The sequence below is a fragment of the Neovison vison genome, chromosome 6, assembly GCF_020171115.1.
Source record: "Neovison vison isolate M4711 chromosome 6, ASM_NN_V1, whole genome shotgun sequence".
NCBI lineage: Eukaryota > Metazoa > Chordata > Mammalia > Carnivora > Mustelidae > Neogale > Neogale vison.
The window spans coordinates 223,944,583-223,961,387 of record NC_058096.1 but is presented as its reverse complement, the minus strand read 5'-3'; the positions used below and the strand labels follow the sequence as shown (position 1 = coordinate 223,961,387).

The 16,805-nt window shown below is 65.6% G+C and overlaps 1 protein-coding gene across 1 annotated transcript in view; it reads right to left on the bottom strand.

The window, feature by feature from the left end:
- SBNO2 (strawberry notch homolog 2) overlaps positions 1 to 16,805 on the bottom strand; it is a 47,711-nt gene that overhangs the window by 10,704 nt on the left and 20,202 nt on the right. The window contains exons 5-11 of the mRNA XM_044254699.1: positions 4,822 to 4,983; positions 2,695 to 2,778; positions 2,369 to 2,465; positions 1,819 to 1,973; positions 1,576 to 1,709; positions 1,401 to 1,491; positions 1,176 to 1,319 (exon numbers count right to left, since the gene is read on the bottom strand). Coding sequence (XP_044110634.1) covers positions 1,176 to 1,319; positions 1,401 to 1,491; positions 1,576 to 1,709; positions 1,819 to 1,973; positions 2,369 to 2,465; positions 2,695 to 2,778; positions 4,822 to 4,983 — 867 coding nt within the window. The remainder of the gene's footprint in view (positions 1 to 1,175; positions 1,320 to 1,400; positions 1,492 to 1,575; positions 1,710 to 1,818; positions 1,974 to 2,368; positions 2,466 to 2,694; positions 2,779 to 4,821; positions 4,984 to 16,805) is intronic.

Sequence of the window (16,805 nt, the reverse complement as noted above, 5' to 3'; positions counted from 1 at the left end):
AGCAAGGGTCCGGCCACAGTAACCCTACGAACTTGTGCACACAAACCGGAAAGACACAGAGGGCCGATGTCCCTCTTCTGACCTGTGACTGCACCAGGAGTGAGAGGGACTTCCCAAGAGTGCTGGGAGGCCTGGGGGCCAGCCACCGGCTCTGGGAACGGGCCAAGGAAAGTGAGAGGTTGTCAGGGGGCCCACTGGCGGGTCCCTCGGGGCTGTTTACAACAGCGACGCTGGAGACCACCGCCATGTCCCTGAGGCGGGACAGAGCAGCAGGACATGCAGTGCTGAGCACACGTGCCCAGGGTCAGGCAGGGAGGAGAAAAGTCACGTGCCAAGGCACCCAAGGGACGACCTCTGGGGACCATGGACAGGAAGGTGCCCCCAGAACCCTGCAGCGAGGGCCAGGCCCTGCCCCAGAACCGCACCAGCAGCGCCGACACAGCCATGTGCACCAGGCGGCAGTTTACCTGCTGCATGAGGCGCAGAGGACTCTCCGTGAACCCCAGTGCAGAAATCCCCAGAAAACCAGGCACCTCCCTGGGTCCGCTGGCAGAGTGCCGGTGGCCCCCCGGGGGGCGGTCAGCTCGCAGTTAACACGCGGCGGGCCCCAGACAGTCCTGCCCGGACCTTCCACAAGCTGCTGCTACTGGTTCCGAGGAACAAAACACTCCTCCACGCTCCAGACAGGAGGAAGCTGCAAACCTCTCCGGTCCCTGCACTTTCTGCCGGGAAGGGCCTGGAGCCCCTACCGATACCGACGGGTCAGCAGGCGGCCCCAGCCTGGCCTGCCCACCCCCACGGAGCCCCGACGAAAGCAGGGGGAGCCGCGGAGACATTGGGGGAGGAGGCGCGCTCTGCCCCATTCCCACAGACGCGGGCACCTTCCCGGCCTCCGCCCCCACGCTGGCGGTGGGAGGTGCAGCTAGCCGGAGCCGGAGCCGGGGAGCCGGGCCAGACCGCAGCGGACACCAGCGGTCAGAGACCGAGAGCCTCCTGCCGGGAACTCCTCTAGCTTCCGGCGTGAGGTCCCGGGATTCCAGAGCTCCACCCCTCCCTCCGATCCCCCTCCCCCGGCCCCCTTCCGGACCCCGCCCCTCCGGGCCCCGCCCCTCCGGGCGCAGCCCCCTCCAGCACGCCTAACGCACCTCCCCGCGCCCACAGCAGAGCCAGGATACGACTCCATCGAAGGCCTCCCCGCACCACTCCAGGATCTGGCGGATGCGCGTGCGGTGCTGCCCGCCGGCCTGGCTCTCCCCGATGAGGGCAGAGTAGGTGGCAAAGAGGACGCCCTCTGAGGTAGTGTTGTCCCCGTACTTGATCTGGAGGAGAGTGGCGGGCGTGGGGGCGCTGCCGGGCTAGCGCTCCGGGCCCCCACCCGAGGAAGGGGCCTCCCCACCCACCTTGCTCAGCGCGTGCACCGCGATGCCGGGTGCGTCGATGTCCCGCAGGTCCCGCTCCGCGTCATACTTGAGATCATTGGAGACGCTGAACCTAGGAGTACCGGCTGGTGGGTACCACGGTGCCCCCCCCCTCGCCTGCTCACCTGGGCCTGGGCCTCGGGGGGAGCACACTCACCACAGGGACTTCTTCCTGCCCCGCAGGTAATTCTCCAGGATGATGCCAGCCACCGTGCGCCCCTTCCCCACGCCCGCGCCATCACCGATGAGGAAGCCGGCCCGCTGCCCGCTGGGGAGCAAGACCTCGTGTTGCTGCGGGCCAAGGAAGGGCGGTCAGGGTCTGGTGGGCTGCCTCTGCCCAGGGCCTCGAGGGTCCCCCCACACACAACGTGGGCTGGCTAGGCGGGAGACCCGAGATCACCTGGCAGGCGTAGGTGATGGCTTCTAGCTGTAGGGCAGACAGGGCCCCGCTGTCAGAAGCAGGCAGGGCAAGGGTATAGGTGATGTCTGGCGGTGGGACACTAGACAGGGTGCTGGTCTCCACCACGCGGTCCGGATGCTGCTTCCCGATCTTGGCTGGAGAAGCATGGCCAAGGGCACATCAGGGGCGTGGCCAGGGTCTACGGTGGGCTGCCAGGGTCCAGGGCTGGCTGGGAGCTGCTCCCAGAGGGCAGAGGGGCAGACTGGGGTCTGGGGTAGGGGGCCCACCAGTGTTTTGCACAAAAGAATGGGGGGAAGATCCCTGCTCAGGGAGGAAGGTGGGGCTCACTTCTCACGGGACCCTCTACAGTAGCCAAGTGGGGTTTACAGAAATGCCCCCAAGGCCAGCCCACAGCCAAAGCCAGGTTGCAGAGAGTCCCAGGAACCAGCCCGTAGCTCCGGCCACTGGCCCTGCCTCCGGCTGGAGCCCACTGGGGCTGTGCAGGCCTGGCAGGGCCCGGCTGGGGGCTGGCAGTGGGCAGCGCACTCACATTTGGACGGTACATAGTCGGCGTAGGTCTCTGTGTGGCCCAGCTCCTCCCCCTCATCCTCCTCTGCCTCGTCTTCCTCCTCAGGCTGACTCTGGGACTGAAGGTCAGTGCCAGAGCTGAGGTTCCAGCTGCATGGGCCCGTCCTGCCCAGCACAGGCCTCCCTCCCCCAGGGGGCAGCCAGTCCAGTGAATGGACACACACACTCCCCCCACCATGTGGTGCCTCCCCACCCATACAATGGGGAGACCCTGCTTCCAAACAGGTGCCCCCGAGCATCCCAGGCCCTACGAGAGGCAGGCAGCACTGGGGAGGGGGCCCAGCTTACCTGGTAGCTGACAAGAAGTGGGGTGCTGGAAAGGGAGGACACAGGGTCCTCAAGGCCTGTCCATGGCCCAGTGGGCAGGAGCAGCTACAGCAGAGAGTGGACATGAGCCAGCAAGCGAGATCAGGGAAGGAAGCACCCCCCATGGGCCCCTAGCCTGGTCTCCAGCGGGTTCTCACACTGTCCTCACACCCCTCAGCCCACGGCCAGCTGCCTGCCTCCTTTCTGCTGCCTGGCAGCTTGCTCTCGAGCAACAAGCCACAACCCCCATCATGCAGATCAGCAGAGGGAGGACACGTCCCATGTCCCATGTCCCAGACCACAGTCATGCCGTGGGAAGACTGACCACCTGAGCATGGTCCCAGGCGACCAAGAACCTCGTGGACAAAGGTGGTGCCTGGGGGGAGCCCATCGGCCATGGGCACACGAGGACCAGAGCCCAGAGGGTCCAGGACAGGAGACCCGACCCCTGGAGAACCGTGCCCCACCTGGCCCTCCACCGGCCCGCCCTCAGGGAGCGAGCGATCGCCCTGAGGCTGCGGGGGTGACCCTGTCCTCGGACACACGGGCTGGACGCAGCAGGGTCGCGACCAGATCGGCCGTTCTAAAACACACCCTCCCTTAAAATAAAAACCATGAAAGTCGTGTGGTCATCGCAAAGCCACCAACGTGAGAAGCACGTAGAAATGAAAAAGTCCCTTCCAGAGCCCGTCCCCTCCCGGACCCCACCATGCCCTGACCCATGACGGTGAACGCCGGCGGCTCCCTCCTGAGCACACACAGAGCTCGACAGTCCTTTCCTGTCTGGGGGGATGACAAGCCGTGGGGTGTGGGATAACCCACTTGATCGCTAGGACTCCCGCTGTTTTCGAAGGTTAAGGACGGGCCAAAGCTTTTTTGAAAAATAAGAGACGGAAGGCGAAACCAGGAGCAGGAAACAAACTCTATTCCCCGTCCCCCTCCCTTTTTTTTAAATTAACAAAAACAAACACTCAATTAACCCCCCCAAAAAAGCAAAAAAAAAAAAAAACCCGGGGCCCGGGTTCCTGGAAGGCTAAGGCAGGACGCCCGCCAGGCGGGCAAGCAGCGGGCCCCGAGCACCGGGTGGCGGCTGTCCTCCTGCTGACCATTTCCAGCGGCCTCTGCCTCATGCTCTGCACCCAGGAGCCAGGGGCTGGTCGGAGGCCCTTCAGCCCAGATGCAGGAAGGCGGCCCGGGCCTCCCACCACGACTGTAGAGGACAGGGACCGCACAAGGCAGCCCTGGGCTCTTCCTGCCCTTCTGCCAGCCCCACACTGGGCTCCAGGTCTCGCTGACCCATCTACTGTCCCCTGGCTCAGAGGGGCCGGGAGGCGCCGAGGAAGCACCAGACGGCTGGGCAGGCCTCGTGTCCACTAGTGTGGACCACCAGGCAGGGCTCGGGACAGAAGACGCTGCTCCCCCTTGGAGGCACGACCCCTCACCCACATTCCCAGTGCTGCCTGTCAGAACCTTGACCCCAGTTCCGGCTCGGAAGAGCTAGGGGCTTCTCTTCCAGCAGCGAACCCCGGAGGGGAGCCGGACGGGGGCCCGCCTCCTCCCTGGTGTGCCTCTGCCCAGTCCGGGAATGAGCTGGAGTCTGGGCCTGGCACACTGGGGACCCTCCCATCCGGCCGGATGTCACCCACGCTCCCTCATCAGGGTCTGGCACGAGCTCCACAGGCACCAGCGCAGCCCTCTGGCTCCTGGGCCCCCCCTTCTCAAAGCCAGGAACACCCGCCCCCCCAATGCCTCCGGACAGCGCCTAGGACCCCCAGAGGGAGAACCGGTGCTGGAAGCTGGCTCTGGCTGGTCTCCCGGTGAACCCCGTATGCCCAGCAGAGAGAGGCGTCGAGACGGAGCCACCGGAGCCACTGGAGCCGGTGAGGGCGATGGCTGGCTGTGGCAGGACCCTTCGCAGGAGGGGTGAGGAGCCCAGTGCAGGAGCTCCCCGCCCCCATGCCGCACCCCTGCATTCTCTGACAAGCGGAAACCGCCAGGACCCCTGACCAGCGACCTTACTGGTGTCTCTGAGCAACCCGGAGCTGCCCCCAGCCTGGGATGGGGCCCCGGGCCAGCGGCCTGTGCGGAGGCCTCTCGGGCTGAGCTCACCTTCTCGTGAGCGGCGGGGCCGGTGCTCACGTCCCAGATGGTGGGCACCTGGCTGAGGCTGTCGGCCGGCAGGAAGTCCGGTGCGTCTGCGATGTCCGAGAGGGAGTCCACGGACGAAGAGAAGATGGAGGCGTTGGAAAGGTCGTCGAGGTACGCGGAATCCTGGAAGACAGGCGGGATGAGAGGCAGCCAGCGCGTCTGGGGGGCCCAGGCATGATGGACACACCCCTGCCGTGAGCTGGAGAGGCCCCCACGCGCGACCCCAGGGACGGACCCCGAGCCCACGACGCGCAGGGAGGGGCCAGACACAGGAGGCCACACGGGGTGTGAGTCCACACGTGTGACACTTCCAGACCAGGCTCCTCCACGGATGGGAACGGGGGCTCGTGGGGAGCTGGGGAGGGGTGGGGAGTGACAACAGATGGGGACAGGGTTGCCTTTGGGGAGATACAACATTCTGGAATTAGCTGACACTGGGAGCATGTCACACCGGCACACGGATATCAGGACACAGAAAGCCCCACACCTTCGAGGGGGAGTTTGTTGTACAGGCTACGCGCTGTTCGGAACCCTAAATGTGAAAGATATGAAAGGCAATGCCAGGGTTGTTCCCATGCTGCCCCTCCCCACCCCCAGGTCACGGACGCTGAGCGCCTGTGTGTACCCTCAGGACACTCGGCGACCAGCCCTGAGGGTTCCTGGACCAGCAGGGAGTGAGCCCCCAGCCGGAGACCCCCCTAGAGACTGTCCCCCTCGGTGGTGGTGTCCGTGCCACCGACCACCAGGAGAGGGCAGCAGGGGCCCGTGTTATAGACAGGGACCCCTGGGGGCCTGAAGCTGGGGAGGGGGGAGCCCCTTCTGATTCCCTGAGCCCCTGCAGGCCTAGATCCGGGGTCAGCCAACTCCTCATGGGGAAGGAGCCCCCACAGGCCCTCCCAGGCCAGCCTCCACGTTAGAGGCCGGTCATGCTGGCTCGGGTCAGTCGGTGCAGGCACTTCATGGGGAGGGAGGCAGGGCTGCATGAGAGCAGTGGAGAGCTGCCCTCCAGGAGGCCCCAGGCACAGGCACAGGCACCCCTTATATGTCTCAGCCCATCAGGGCCCTCGGAGGGCCAGGCCAGCCAGGCTGACGCCGGCACACTAGCCCCTGGGGCATGGTAAGGAACATAGGCAGGGCTGGGGCGGGGGGTTCTCGGACTCTGCAGAGGAATGAGACACGTGGGCCTAGAGCCTGTCCTGCCGCACCGGGCTCAGGCCCCGTGAACACAGGTGACCTGGCTTCTGGGGGTGGAGGGCAGCCACCTCGCAGCCCCCAGGTCCCTGAGAACAGGGGCCTGCCGCACTCCACCTGCGAGGGCTCCCCTCCCATTCGTCTGCGTTGGAATCGGATCCCTATTCCTCGGTCGTGGCGACGGTGGTGGGGGCCTCCAGGTCATACCACCCAGCTTCCTAAGGGTCTGCCGGGACACCAGAGCACACACAGCCCCGAGGACCAGGCAGGACCAGGCAGGCCCACACAATAGGGGCCTCTCGGGAAGGGGTGGGCAGGCATAGGGCCAGGCCTCCCTGATGGTGGCCGGATGCAGGGGCTGCGGTCTGCGGGAGTCTATCTCCTGAATGGAGCTGGTCCCACAGCCAGGCCAGGACTCAGGGTCTGTGCAGGAAAGACCACCCGTGGCCAAGTCAGCTGGTGTGAGGCTGGGCACCTTGACAGGTACCCAGGTGGCCGACAACATACAGGAAACCAGAGGGACCACCACTCACTCCTGCCCCCCAGGCTGCACCCAGCCTGGGCCCAGGGGAGGCAGACCCTGGCAGGACTCGACAGCCTAGACAAGCCTGGGCGAGGAGACAAGACAGTGGCTGGCAGGACCAGCAGAGGCAGGCAATGGCCTGGGAAGGTGTATAAAAGTCCACAGCATGGGGACAGGGGCAGGAGAGCCACACCAACCCCCGAGTGGGAAAGGCACACCTCGACACTGCTTGGGATGCCCGGCGGCGGCACAGGTCAGAGCAGCCATCCATGGGGCGAGGGCAGGGGGTGGTGCTGAGTGGGCAGTGGGAGGTCTGGCCCTGTTGACCGTGAGGCCTGCTCTCTGCCCACCAGGACCTCCCGGGGACTCTGCCACATTCCAGGGCAGCTGGGGTCCGAGGGGGGAAGGCTGGGCCATGGAAGCTGGGTGCTTGGTCCTCAGAGGCCACATGGAGCACGGACCCCTGCGGGCTGCCAGGGGAGGTCTGGGTACGGGTGGCCGTCTGTCTTTGCTAAAATCCTTCTGGAATCACATCTTCCTTCCTTCTTTCCTTCCCACAGATCACCCGCAAGCCTGGTCACAGTGACAAGTACCCCTGAGGCCATCAGGCTGGCAGCCCCAGGAGGCCCCGAGGGGTGGGCCTGCTTCCTGAAGGTGAAGCAGTCACAGCAGGAGTGCACGCAGGTGGGGAGGGGCCCTGACCAGGGCTGAAGAAGAGGAATGGCACCTGGCAGAAGGTGGGTGCTGTGGGCCCCCCTGCGTGGGCGGCGCAGAGCGACCCCTTCCCACGAGGATGGTGTGGTCCCGACCAGCACAGCCGGCCAGGAGACAGGGCCAGCGTCCGCAGGCAGGAGCCGTGTGAGCAGCCGGGACCCGATGGGACGAACGCAGCCTGGGGACGTCCTGCAGGACCCCCGGCCAGCCCTCCTGCGACCTCCCAGGGCACCACACGAGGAACAGTGGACTCAGGGTCCCGGCCCGGAGGGTCCGAAGCAGAGGGACAACGGGAATCCCGTGGGGTCGGGACGGGGTCCCGGGACAGAGCAAGGATCTCGGGTGAAGGAGGGGACGGGGCCGCCCGTCACTGCGCGGCCGTGCGGTGTGAGCGGAGGGCCCGCGCGTGGGGCCCCGGGAGCTCTGTCCTGTGCGGGAACTCCGCTCACGGCTGCTCCGGAAGAAGGCTACTAGCAAAGTGGGAGGGTTCTGCCCACTTTGGGGCGCCGCTCCACTCGATTCTTGGGTCCAAGGCAGGCAGGACTTCACGTGGGGCACCGGGGTCCCTCCCAGCTGGACTCCCTGCCCAGCAAGGGTGGCAGGATGAGGCGAGGGCTGACCCCTCCCAGGTGGGCGGCTCACCAACCCCTGGGTCGGGACCAGATGCCCAGTGGCCACCAGCGGATCCCCAAGATGACCCAAACCCAAACTCACCCTCCACGGACCCCCAGCAAAGTGCCTCCTGAGATGCCAGACCTCCACCCTACTCCGTCAGCAACAACCCCCAGTGGGGAGGGAATGGGGGGGTCACCCTGACTATTCTGGGGGACCAGGGAGGTCACAGGATCACCTGCCATGGTTACTGTCTCTCAGCATTTTGGGGCTCCCTGGACTAGATGAAGACCTGCCAAACAGTGTCCCCGACAGAACGGGGGCACAGGACATGATGGCCCCACCCCGGACCTCACCCTGGGCTTCCCTCGGGGAACCGCAGCTGCTCAGCGCCACCCAGACCCCAGAAACGCCCTTGTGGAGACAGGCTCTGTCCCGCTAGCCCTGGGTTAGTGGCTGGAAGCCGTCCGGGACCCGTGGGGATCCCGAGGAGGCACGGAGGGAGGGCGCCGTTCCTACCTGGCCGCTGGGAGCCCACCTCAAACCGCACTCCGCCAGCTCCGGCCCAGGACACCCCGAGATAGTCAGGGTCGGGCCGGCCGCCATGGGGCGCTCTCCGGGGTCCCGGCTGCCCGGGCTCCGGCGGCGGAGGGGGGTGGCGGCTGCCGGCGGGCGGGAGCGAGCCGCGCGCAGTTACCTTGTTGAGGGCCGCGAAGTGCAGCCAGAAGCGCAGCTGGGACATGGCCAGGGGGCGACGGCCGCGGAGGGCGCCCGGGACGGCGGCGGGCGGCTCCCGCAGGACCGCGGCAGCGCTGGGCCGCCCTCGGCCCGGCCGCATTTGCATGTTGGGTTAGTCACCGCCGGCGCCTACTTCCCCTAAGGCGGCTGACTTTCAGGAAATGATGGCAGCCTGGGAAGTCAGGCTGATTACCGGCAGAGCGAGAATTCCTGTACTGGGCGGAATCTAGCCACAGAGCTCTCCGGGCTGCCCCCAGCCCGCACCCCGCCGGCCCCTTGCCTCGGTTTCCCCAGCCCGCGGGTACTCCGGGTGCAGACGGTCCTGGCCGGCGGGCAGGGACCTGCTCCTGCTCCTGGGGTGCCCATGGCAGGGAGGGGCACAAGTCCCCACGCCACAGGGACAAAAGGCAGGCCCAGCCCGCCCCATACGCCCCCCCCCCCAGCTTTCCCCAGCCACCCTGGAGCCTGTCTCCAGGCCTCACCGGGCACCCCCGAGGCCTCTAGCCCCAGCTGGGGGGCCTCCCCGCAGGAACCGGGGCCCCCTACTCTGCTCCTTCTCTTGGAACTTTGCCAAGGGTACGGCTCTCTCCCCAACCCCCTTCTTTCCTCTCCCTGCCTAGCCCCGCACCCTCAGCCCCACACAGGTAGCGGGGCACAGGCCGGGCTGGCGGGCAGCGCCCCGTGGGTCAGAGACCTTGCGCGAGCACCTCACGGTGCCCTGTCCCATGGGACACAGCAGCCGCCTGGCTAGGCCGGGCTCCCTGCACGTGCTTTCGGGTGAGGAGCACCTGCGGGGCCGCGGCTGCGGGGGGACCCTGGGCCGTGGGCCTTGTCGGGGACTCTAAGAGATCGCGGGCTCCAGTCCCACAGAGCCACTATGGCATTCCCGTCCGGTCTGCACCACAGAGCCTGCAACCCCCGCCCCCCTCCCGGCCCCAGCACGGCCTGTAGAAGGGAAAGTCCCAGCAGCAGGACACCGGCAGGACGCTCACCCCGTCGGGAGCAGGGAAATGCGAACCAGAGCCGGGGAGACGCCACGTCACGGCCCCCCGGACAGCCCGACCCCGACACGCAGTGACAAGTGCCGGCCAGGACGTGCGGACGCCGCTGGCGGGGGACGTGACGCAGGACCGTCTCTTCGGAAACAGTCCCGCAGCGGCTCGGACAGTTGCACACGGACTCACCCGACGACCCCGCGAGTCCACGGCTGCGCACGCGGGCCGAGACACACGGAAACACATGTCCCACCAAACCCTAAGTGCGCGTCCACAGCGACACGACTCACGGCAGCCAAAAGGTGGTGACGAGCACAGTGTCCCGGCACAGGTGGATGTGGCCCACCCACGTGCGGGAGTGTCGCCGGCCCCAGCAGGAGCGAGGCCCCCACGCCCCGCCCTGGGGACAGACCCGGAGCCCACAACACGCAGGGAGGGAACCAGACACAGGAGGCCGCACGGGGTGTCCACGCATGTGACACGTCCACACCAGGCTCCTCCACGGGCGGGAAGGGGACTCGTGGGGGCCCAGGGGCTGGGGCAGGGGATGGCAGATGGGAACACGGTTTCCTCGGGGCTGATGGAAAGTTCTGGGACTGGACAGAACTTGTGGTTGCACAACCCTGTGAATTTACCTTAAAAAGGTGTATTTTATTATACTTTTTTAAAGATTTTATTTATTCATTTGACAGAGATCACTAGCAGGCAGAGAGACAGAGAGAGGGGGAAGCAGGCTCCCGGCTGAGCAGAGAGCCCGATGCGGGGCTCCATCCCAGGACCCTGAGACCATGACCTGAGCCGAAGTCAGAGGCTCAACCCACTGAGCCCCCCAGGTGGCCTTATTTTATTTTTTCTAACAGTTTTTAGTCACTCATTTTCTTTTGTGATAGTCTCTGCGCCCAACATGGGGCTTGAATTCAAGACCCTGAAATCAAGAATCACACACTTAGGACGCCTGGGTGGCTCAGTGGTTAAACATCCACCTGCGGCTCAGGTTGTGACCCGGGATCCCGGGATCCAGCCCACATCGGGCTCCCCGCTCAGCGGGAAGCCTGCTTCTCCCCCTCCCACTGCCCTCCCACTGCCCCTGCTCGTGGTCCTCTCGCTGCGTCTCTCTCTGTCAAATACATGAACAAAACAAAGTCACACGCTTTCCTGACTGAGCCAGCCAGATGCCCCCAAAGCGCGGATGTCAAGGCACGTGGACCTGGACTGAGGTTCCAAACAATGACTAGAAACCAAACCAGAAAGGCGCACGAAGTACACGGCCGGTTCTCATGACTAGATCCAACTGCCACGAGGTCTGTCGGGTTTCAGCAGCTTCTGACCTTTTGACTATCCGCCCCCCAGATCTCAGTGGCAGACGGCTGGCCGATGGGCAAGGGTGGCCTTGAGGAGACGGGGAAGCCAGCACCCGCTGGGCCCCTGGCTGCCCTGTCCCCCCCACCGGAGGCCACAGGCTGGGGGTCAGATGCGTGCCTGGATGGAGGCAAAGGGGCTGAGTGGGGACCTGGGCAGAGGCCCCGGCGGAAGTCAAACATAGTGACTTACACACAGGTCAGGTGTGTGCGCAGGGCCGCCCCCAAGGACAGGACTGGCTCCGTCCCCATCTGGCTGCCTCGGAGCTGGGGGGCTGCCTGGCAGAGCCCCCTCTGACCCCGGGGTGACCCTCTGCCCTGGGCCAGAAGGGATGAAGAGGGGCGGGCACGGCCCAGCTGCCCTGTTCCCCAAGAACCCCCAGTCTGTGCTGGGGTTTTGCCTCCTTTCCTCCCTGCCTCGCAGGCCCTCGCTGGCCCTCCCACAAGCCGTGCCCTGCTGGGCTTGAGGCCACCACTTCCGGGGAGGTGGGGGTGGACAAGGGGCAGAAGGGTGGGCTGGGCACTGCAGGTCCCCTCAGGCACACCTCACTGCCGGGATGTTCCTGTCAAGGGTGAGTTACGTGCCCCAAAGACTCACGCTCACGTCCTGTCCCCCGGGACCTGGGAACGGGGCCTTATTTGGATACAGGATCTTTGCACAGACAGTCCGTTCAGGTGAGGTCGTACAGGAAGGGGGAGGCTGGGAGGCAGCCAATGACTGGTGTGTCCTCATGACAGATGCATGGGGAGGTCGCCACATGCCCGCGGGACAGGCTCTGAGTGATGTGGCCGCACGCACGGGAATGCCTGGAGGCCCCGGACCTGGGAGAGGCAGGAGGGACCGTCCCCTGGAGCCCAACGAGGGAGCGCGGCCCCGCCACACCAGGATCTGGGGGGCCTGGCCCCAGCACAGTGAGGGCATGCTCTCTGTGGTTCAAGGTCACTCCGTTTGTGGGGCCTGGTGGGGGCGGCCCTGGCTCACACGGCCCCCAAAGAAACGGCTCTGTTAGCCCACTGCCATGAGGACAACTGACCCTGAGCACTCTGTGCTGTTGTAGTTGGGGCGGGGGGCAGGGGCTGGACCCCGACCCAGGGCTTTCTGCAGGGGCCACTCTCCAAGCACCTGGCCACCCTTCACTGCCTCGTCCCCGGGCTCCTGGCTGTCCCAGCTTCTGTGCAGCGACCCTATGGAGACACCCATGCTCCTGCTCCCACTGGTCTGTGGTGCTTGGGCAGACCACAGAGGGGCCCGCGGGACAAACCCCGGAGCGGGGGCTGGGTTCTTGGCTGCGGCTCGGCGGGAACCGGGAAGCTTCCTTAGAGAAGCAGCATCCTGCTGGCTCTTGCTGCTACCAGGGGCTGCTGGGGGCTGCTGCGACCTCTGCAGAGCAGGCACTGCTGCCTGCCCCTCAGCGGAGAGCTACTGAGAGTCTGCAAAGCGCTTTCCTGAGTGTGACCTCATCCTGGCTTCCCAGAAGCCCCGGGCCGGCGCACGGCAAGTGTCCTTACTGGGGGGGTGCAGGGCCCACCCGAGATGCTGGGAGCGACGCTCAGGGCAGTGCCCACCCCACTCACTGCATGAGGGGGCTTGGTGTGGAGACAGGGGCCCTCCCCCAGAGTCCGGCCAGGACGTTCGGGGTCCAGGTGGACCTGGGGGTAGGGGTCAGGGCAGCACCCGCTTCCAGGAGACACATGGGCCGGGCAGCACACCCACAACCAGGACCCCAGAGATCCCAGGGTCGGGAGAGCGTAGGGCAGGGCCTGGAGGCACGAGGTCTTGGGCAAGGCAGTCCGTGACCCTGAGTCCTTCAGCGCCAGCCGACCTCAGTGTGTCCCCAGACACCCCCGATCAGATTCAGCCCACCTGGAACACAAGTCCGCACAGGAGCCTGCTCACGGATGTTCACCGCAGCAGGGTTCAGGATCACAGAAATCCCACTGCGGGAACCACCCAGATGCCCGTCAGCCAAAGAGCACACACAGTGGGTCCCTCACACGCGGACCCGTCCCTCAGCTGCCGGCAGGAGCGAGACGCCCCCGGCGCATGCCCCGGGGACGGACCCCGAGCCCACGACGCTCAGGCAGGGAACCAGACACAGGAGGCCCCACGGGGTGTGAGTCCACACATGTGACACGTCCAGACCAGGCTCCTCCACAGACGGGAAGGGGGCTTGTGAGGGCGGGGCCGGGGAGCAGGGAGGAGTGGGGAATGCTGCTGGATGTGGGGTTTCCTTTTGGGGCAATGGCACATTCTGGCATTACACAGAGGGGACAGTTACACGACCCTCCGAATTTGCTAAGAGTCATTGAATTGTATGATTTGCAAATCACAGCTTACATCAAAAGCAAGGAATAAAAGGAAAGCCATGCACTCACAGCCGGGGGTGGGAGACCCCACGGGGGTCCCCTCACCTACTGGGGGCACCAGTGAGAGCCGGGGGACCTGGGCGGCTCCATGCCAGCCACGGTCAGAAGAGGCCTTCCTTGGGGAAGCGCGTGGTGTGCAGGCTGAGGCGGGGTCTTCAAGGGCTGAGTCTGGGTCACCCCAGACGGCTCCGAGCGGGGACACACAGACAGGCACCCCAGCAGCCCACGCAGCAGCACTGAAGCAGCCCCAGATGGTGGCCCGTCATGTCACAGCCAGGTGGCCGAGTGCGGAGGGCCAGCTCTCCCCACAGAAGTCCTCCAGCCGACAAACAGTGGAGGAACAGGGACCGCGGTGTCTGCTAGAGACACACCACAGTGACGGTCACTGCAGGCCACATCCAGCCACGCCCCACCACGACAGGCCAGGGTCCCCAGCAGCCTCAAGGCACGCGCCCTGGGGGAGAGGGGAACGCAGCAGCAACCTGACCACGGCCGGGGGACAGCAGAGGGCCCCAGCGCTACTGCCCCGAGCAGGGCTCAAGGTCAGCGCCACGCACAGGAAGACACGTGGAAGGGCAGGCACACAGGGACAGCAGAGACTGCAGGACCCGCCTGCAGGACCCCTGCCGAGAACGCAGCACCCTGGGAAGCGCACAGGCCCCAGGCCAGCCTGCACAGCGGGGCCCAGCTCCCTGCGGGGGCCTCTGCGCTCCAGGCCAGGCGCTCTGGTCTGCTGGCCGGTGCGGGGGACGGACCGCAGCGCCACCCGAGGAGAACACGCCGGAGACCGTGCCGGAGACCGGGGCAGCGCGTGAGAGGGCGGAGAGCCGGCACTGTTTCCCACCCGCCCTAGGCACCTGAAGTGCCGTAAAGTTCATTTTGTCACAAAACCCTCACACGTACAAGAAAAGAGTATCGGCCCTGAAATTTTTAGGTAACCCCTGGGTGCATGGGCCCTTCATCCTGGAACTGGCCCCTGGGTTCTGGGCCACTGCAGCGGGTCCAGCTGCGACTACGCAGGGGATCAGAGTGGTCTCTGAGTGAGGACTAGCTTTGACTTTCTGCACGCCTGAGAGCGGGTCCCACGGGCTGCAGGCCCCACCTGGAAGCTAGGAACGCCAGGGCACCGGGCAGCTCAGTCAGCAGAGCATGTGAGTCTTGGTCTCAGGGCTGTGAGTTCAAGCCCCACTTTGGGTGTAGAGTTTACTTAAAAATAAAACTAAAATTAAAACAAAAACCAACCAAACAAACAAAAAGCCAGGGAACCCATACAAAGGCATAGTCAACCCGCTGCCAATGTCCCGGGTCTGGGTTGGATCCTGCGTGGAACCGAGGGAGGGACCCAGTCCCCCCAGTGCTCAGCGTGTCAGCCCTTGTCACAACACAAGGAACAAAGGCCCTCAGACAGTGAAGCTGGAGCCAAGACTAGGCACAGGCCTGGGAACCCAGTCCAGATGCCCTCCCTGAAGAGAGGGGAGGGATGCTGATCCCGGGAACTGCTCCATGCCCCAAAGGAGACTGGGAGAGAAGGCTTCTCTTGCAGGCAGAAAGAGTCACACAGCTCATCTCCTTTCTCTTTTTGCTTTGGCTGCCAGGAAACTCAGGGCTCGGGTTTAGCGAGCAGGAGGGATATCAAGGCCTGTAGGTTTATGTTCACTCCTGGCTGCGGCGCAGCTCCAACTCCTTCCGATTAATAGCACAGTGAAGAAAGAACGTCAGAACGTGCCGTGGGCCACAAGTGGGCTTCACATGGTGCGTCACCATCCTGTCGCTACCACAAATGTTACAGCTGAAAACAGCACACATTTATTACCTTGTGGTCCTGGAAATCACAAGTCCAAAACGAAAGCTACGTTCCCCCCCGGGGCCCAGGGAGACCCGGCTCCTGCCCTTTCCTGGCCCGTGGCCCTCTCCATCCTTCCCGCCGGCAGCGCGGGGTCTGCCCGTCTCCGGGACCCCCGCCCTCTGCCTCCCTCTCATGAGAACCTGGTGAAGAGGCCGGGCACCCAGGGAACCCAGGGTCACCCCCGGCTCACGGCCCTGATGAGGTCCCCTCTGGCGCGGGAGGGGACACATCACAGGTCCCGGGACCAGGAAGGGCACGTCTCCGAGGCTATCACTTTGCTGGTCGTCATGGTGATGGCATTCGGTCAGTCAGGAGCACAGGGTGTCCGCGGCAGGCCCACTGGCTGAGGCTCAGCAGGGTCTGGCCCCCTTTCTAGCGTGGCCCGCAGGCCTGACGGTCACGAGGGAGTGGAGGAGGCTAACGGGGCCTCAGGACCCTTCACCCCAACTGGACTCTGGTCCCACACCTGTCTAATCCCACACTTAGCACCGGGGGGAGATTCTGTTCGAAGAAGGTTCTACTGCTTTAGAAGAAAGATCGGGTCCGAGCAGCCCCCGGCAGGGTGGGCCGCTGCCGAGCTCAGCAGGCGCTGGTACATATCTGGGAGCCGGGCGCGGCCGAGCTGCACCGCAGAGCAGCGACCCCCACACGCGGTGAGACGGGGGTGCGGTGGCCCCAAGGGTGGGTCCGAGGAAGCGCACTGGCTCTGGGCAGAGCCGAGAGGAGCGGTATGAACTGAGCGCATGAAAGCGAGCCGGGCGGGCGGCCCCAGCTGGGGCTTCCCCTCCCAGGAGCCTCAGCTGCCCGGCCTGGAGAGCAAGGGGTGCCCTGGCCAGGAGCCGGCATCGTGAGACGCTGGGGCTGGCTGAGGAGCTGTCCTGGACCCGAGCGGAAGAACTCGATCAGCGCTCAGAGCACGGGCAGCGGCTCAGGGAGGGGTCAGGCCGTGGACCGCAGGCCGCACCCGTTGCCGGGCACATGGGTGCTTCGCAGGCGGGGCGACGGCAGCCGCCACACTAGAGCGGCCAGCGGGAGAATCCACGTACGCCTGCAAAGGCTGCTGGGACGCCACCACGGGGACCCCTCATCCCTCTCCCGCTGCCCCCTCCCCCTGGGAGAGCTGGGGCCCAGATGAGGCCCGCGAGCCCCCGAGGGCCAGCTGAGCCCACTGTGCTCACATGTCCTCCAGGCCCAGCCAAGCCCCTTCCTGGGGGGCCACACGGGGTCCAAGCTGGAGAGGGAGGGAGGGCTTGAGCCACACACGCACATGCTCCCGCGGTCCGGGTGAAGGCCTCCCGGGCTGCACCCCGCAGCCGCCCCTCGTGGCTCCCCGCAGCCCTGCCTGTGGCTGACGACCCACTGGGCTTAGGGCCTCCCTGCTCCATGATCAGCTCATCCCTGACTTCAACTCAGTAACACGTGCAAAGACCCTGTTTCCAAGGAAGCTCCCGTTCTGGACTTGGCTCCAGGCCCTGCGGGGCGCTCTAGGGACACTGGGCAGCTCCCCGCGGAGGGAGCCGGTCGGAACCTACCCTGCCTGGGTCCAGGGGATTCCAGCTGGCGGGTCTGAGCCGTATCCTCCCGGACTGCTCCCCAGGGGC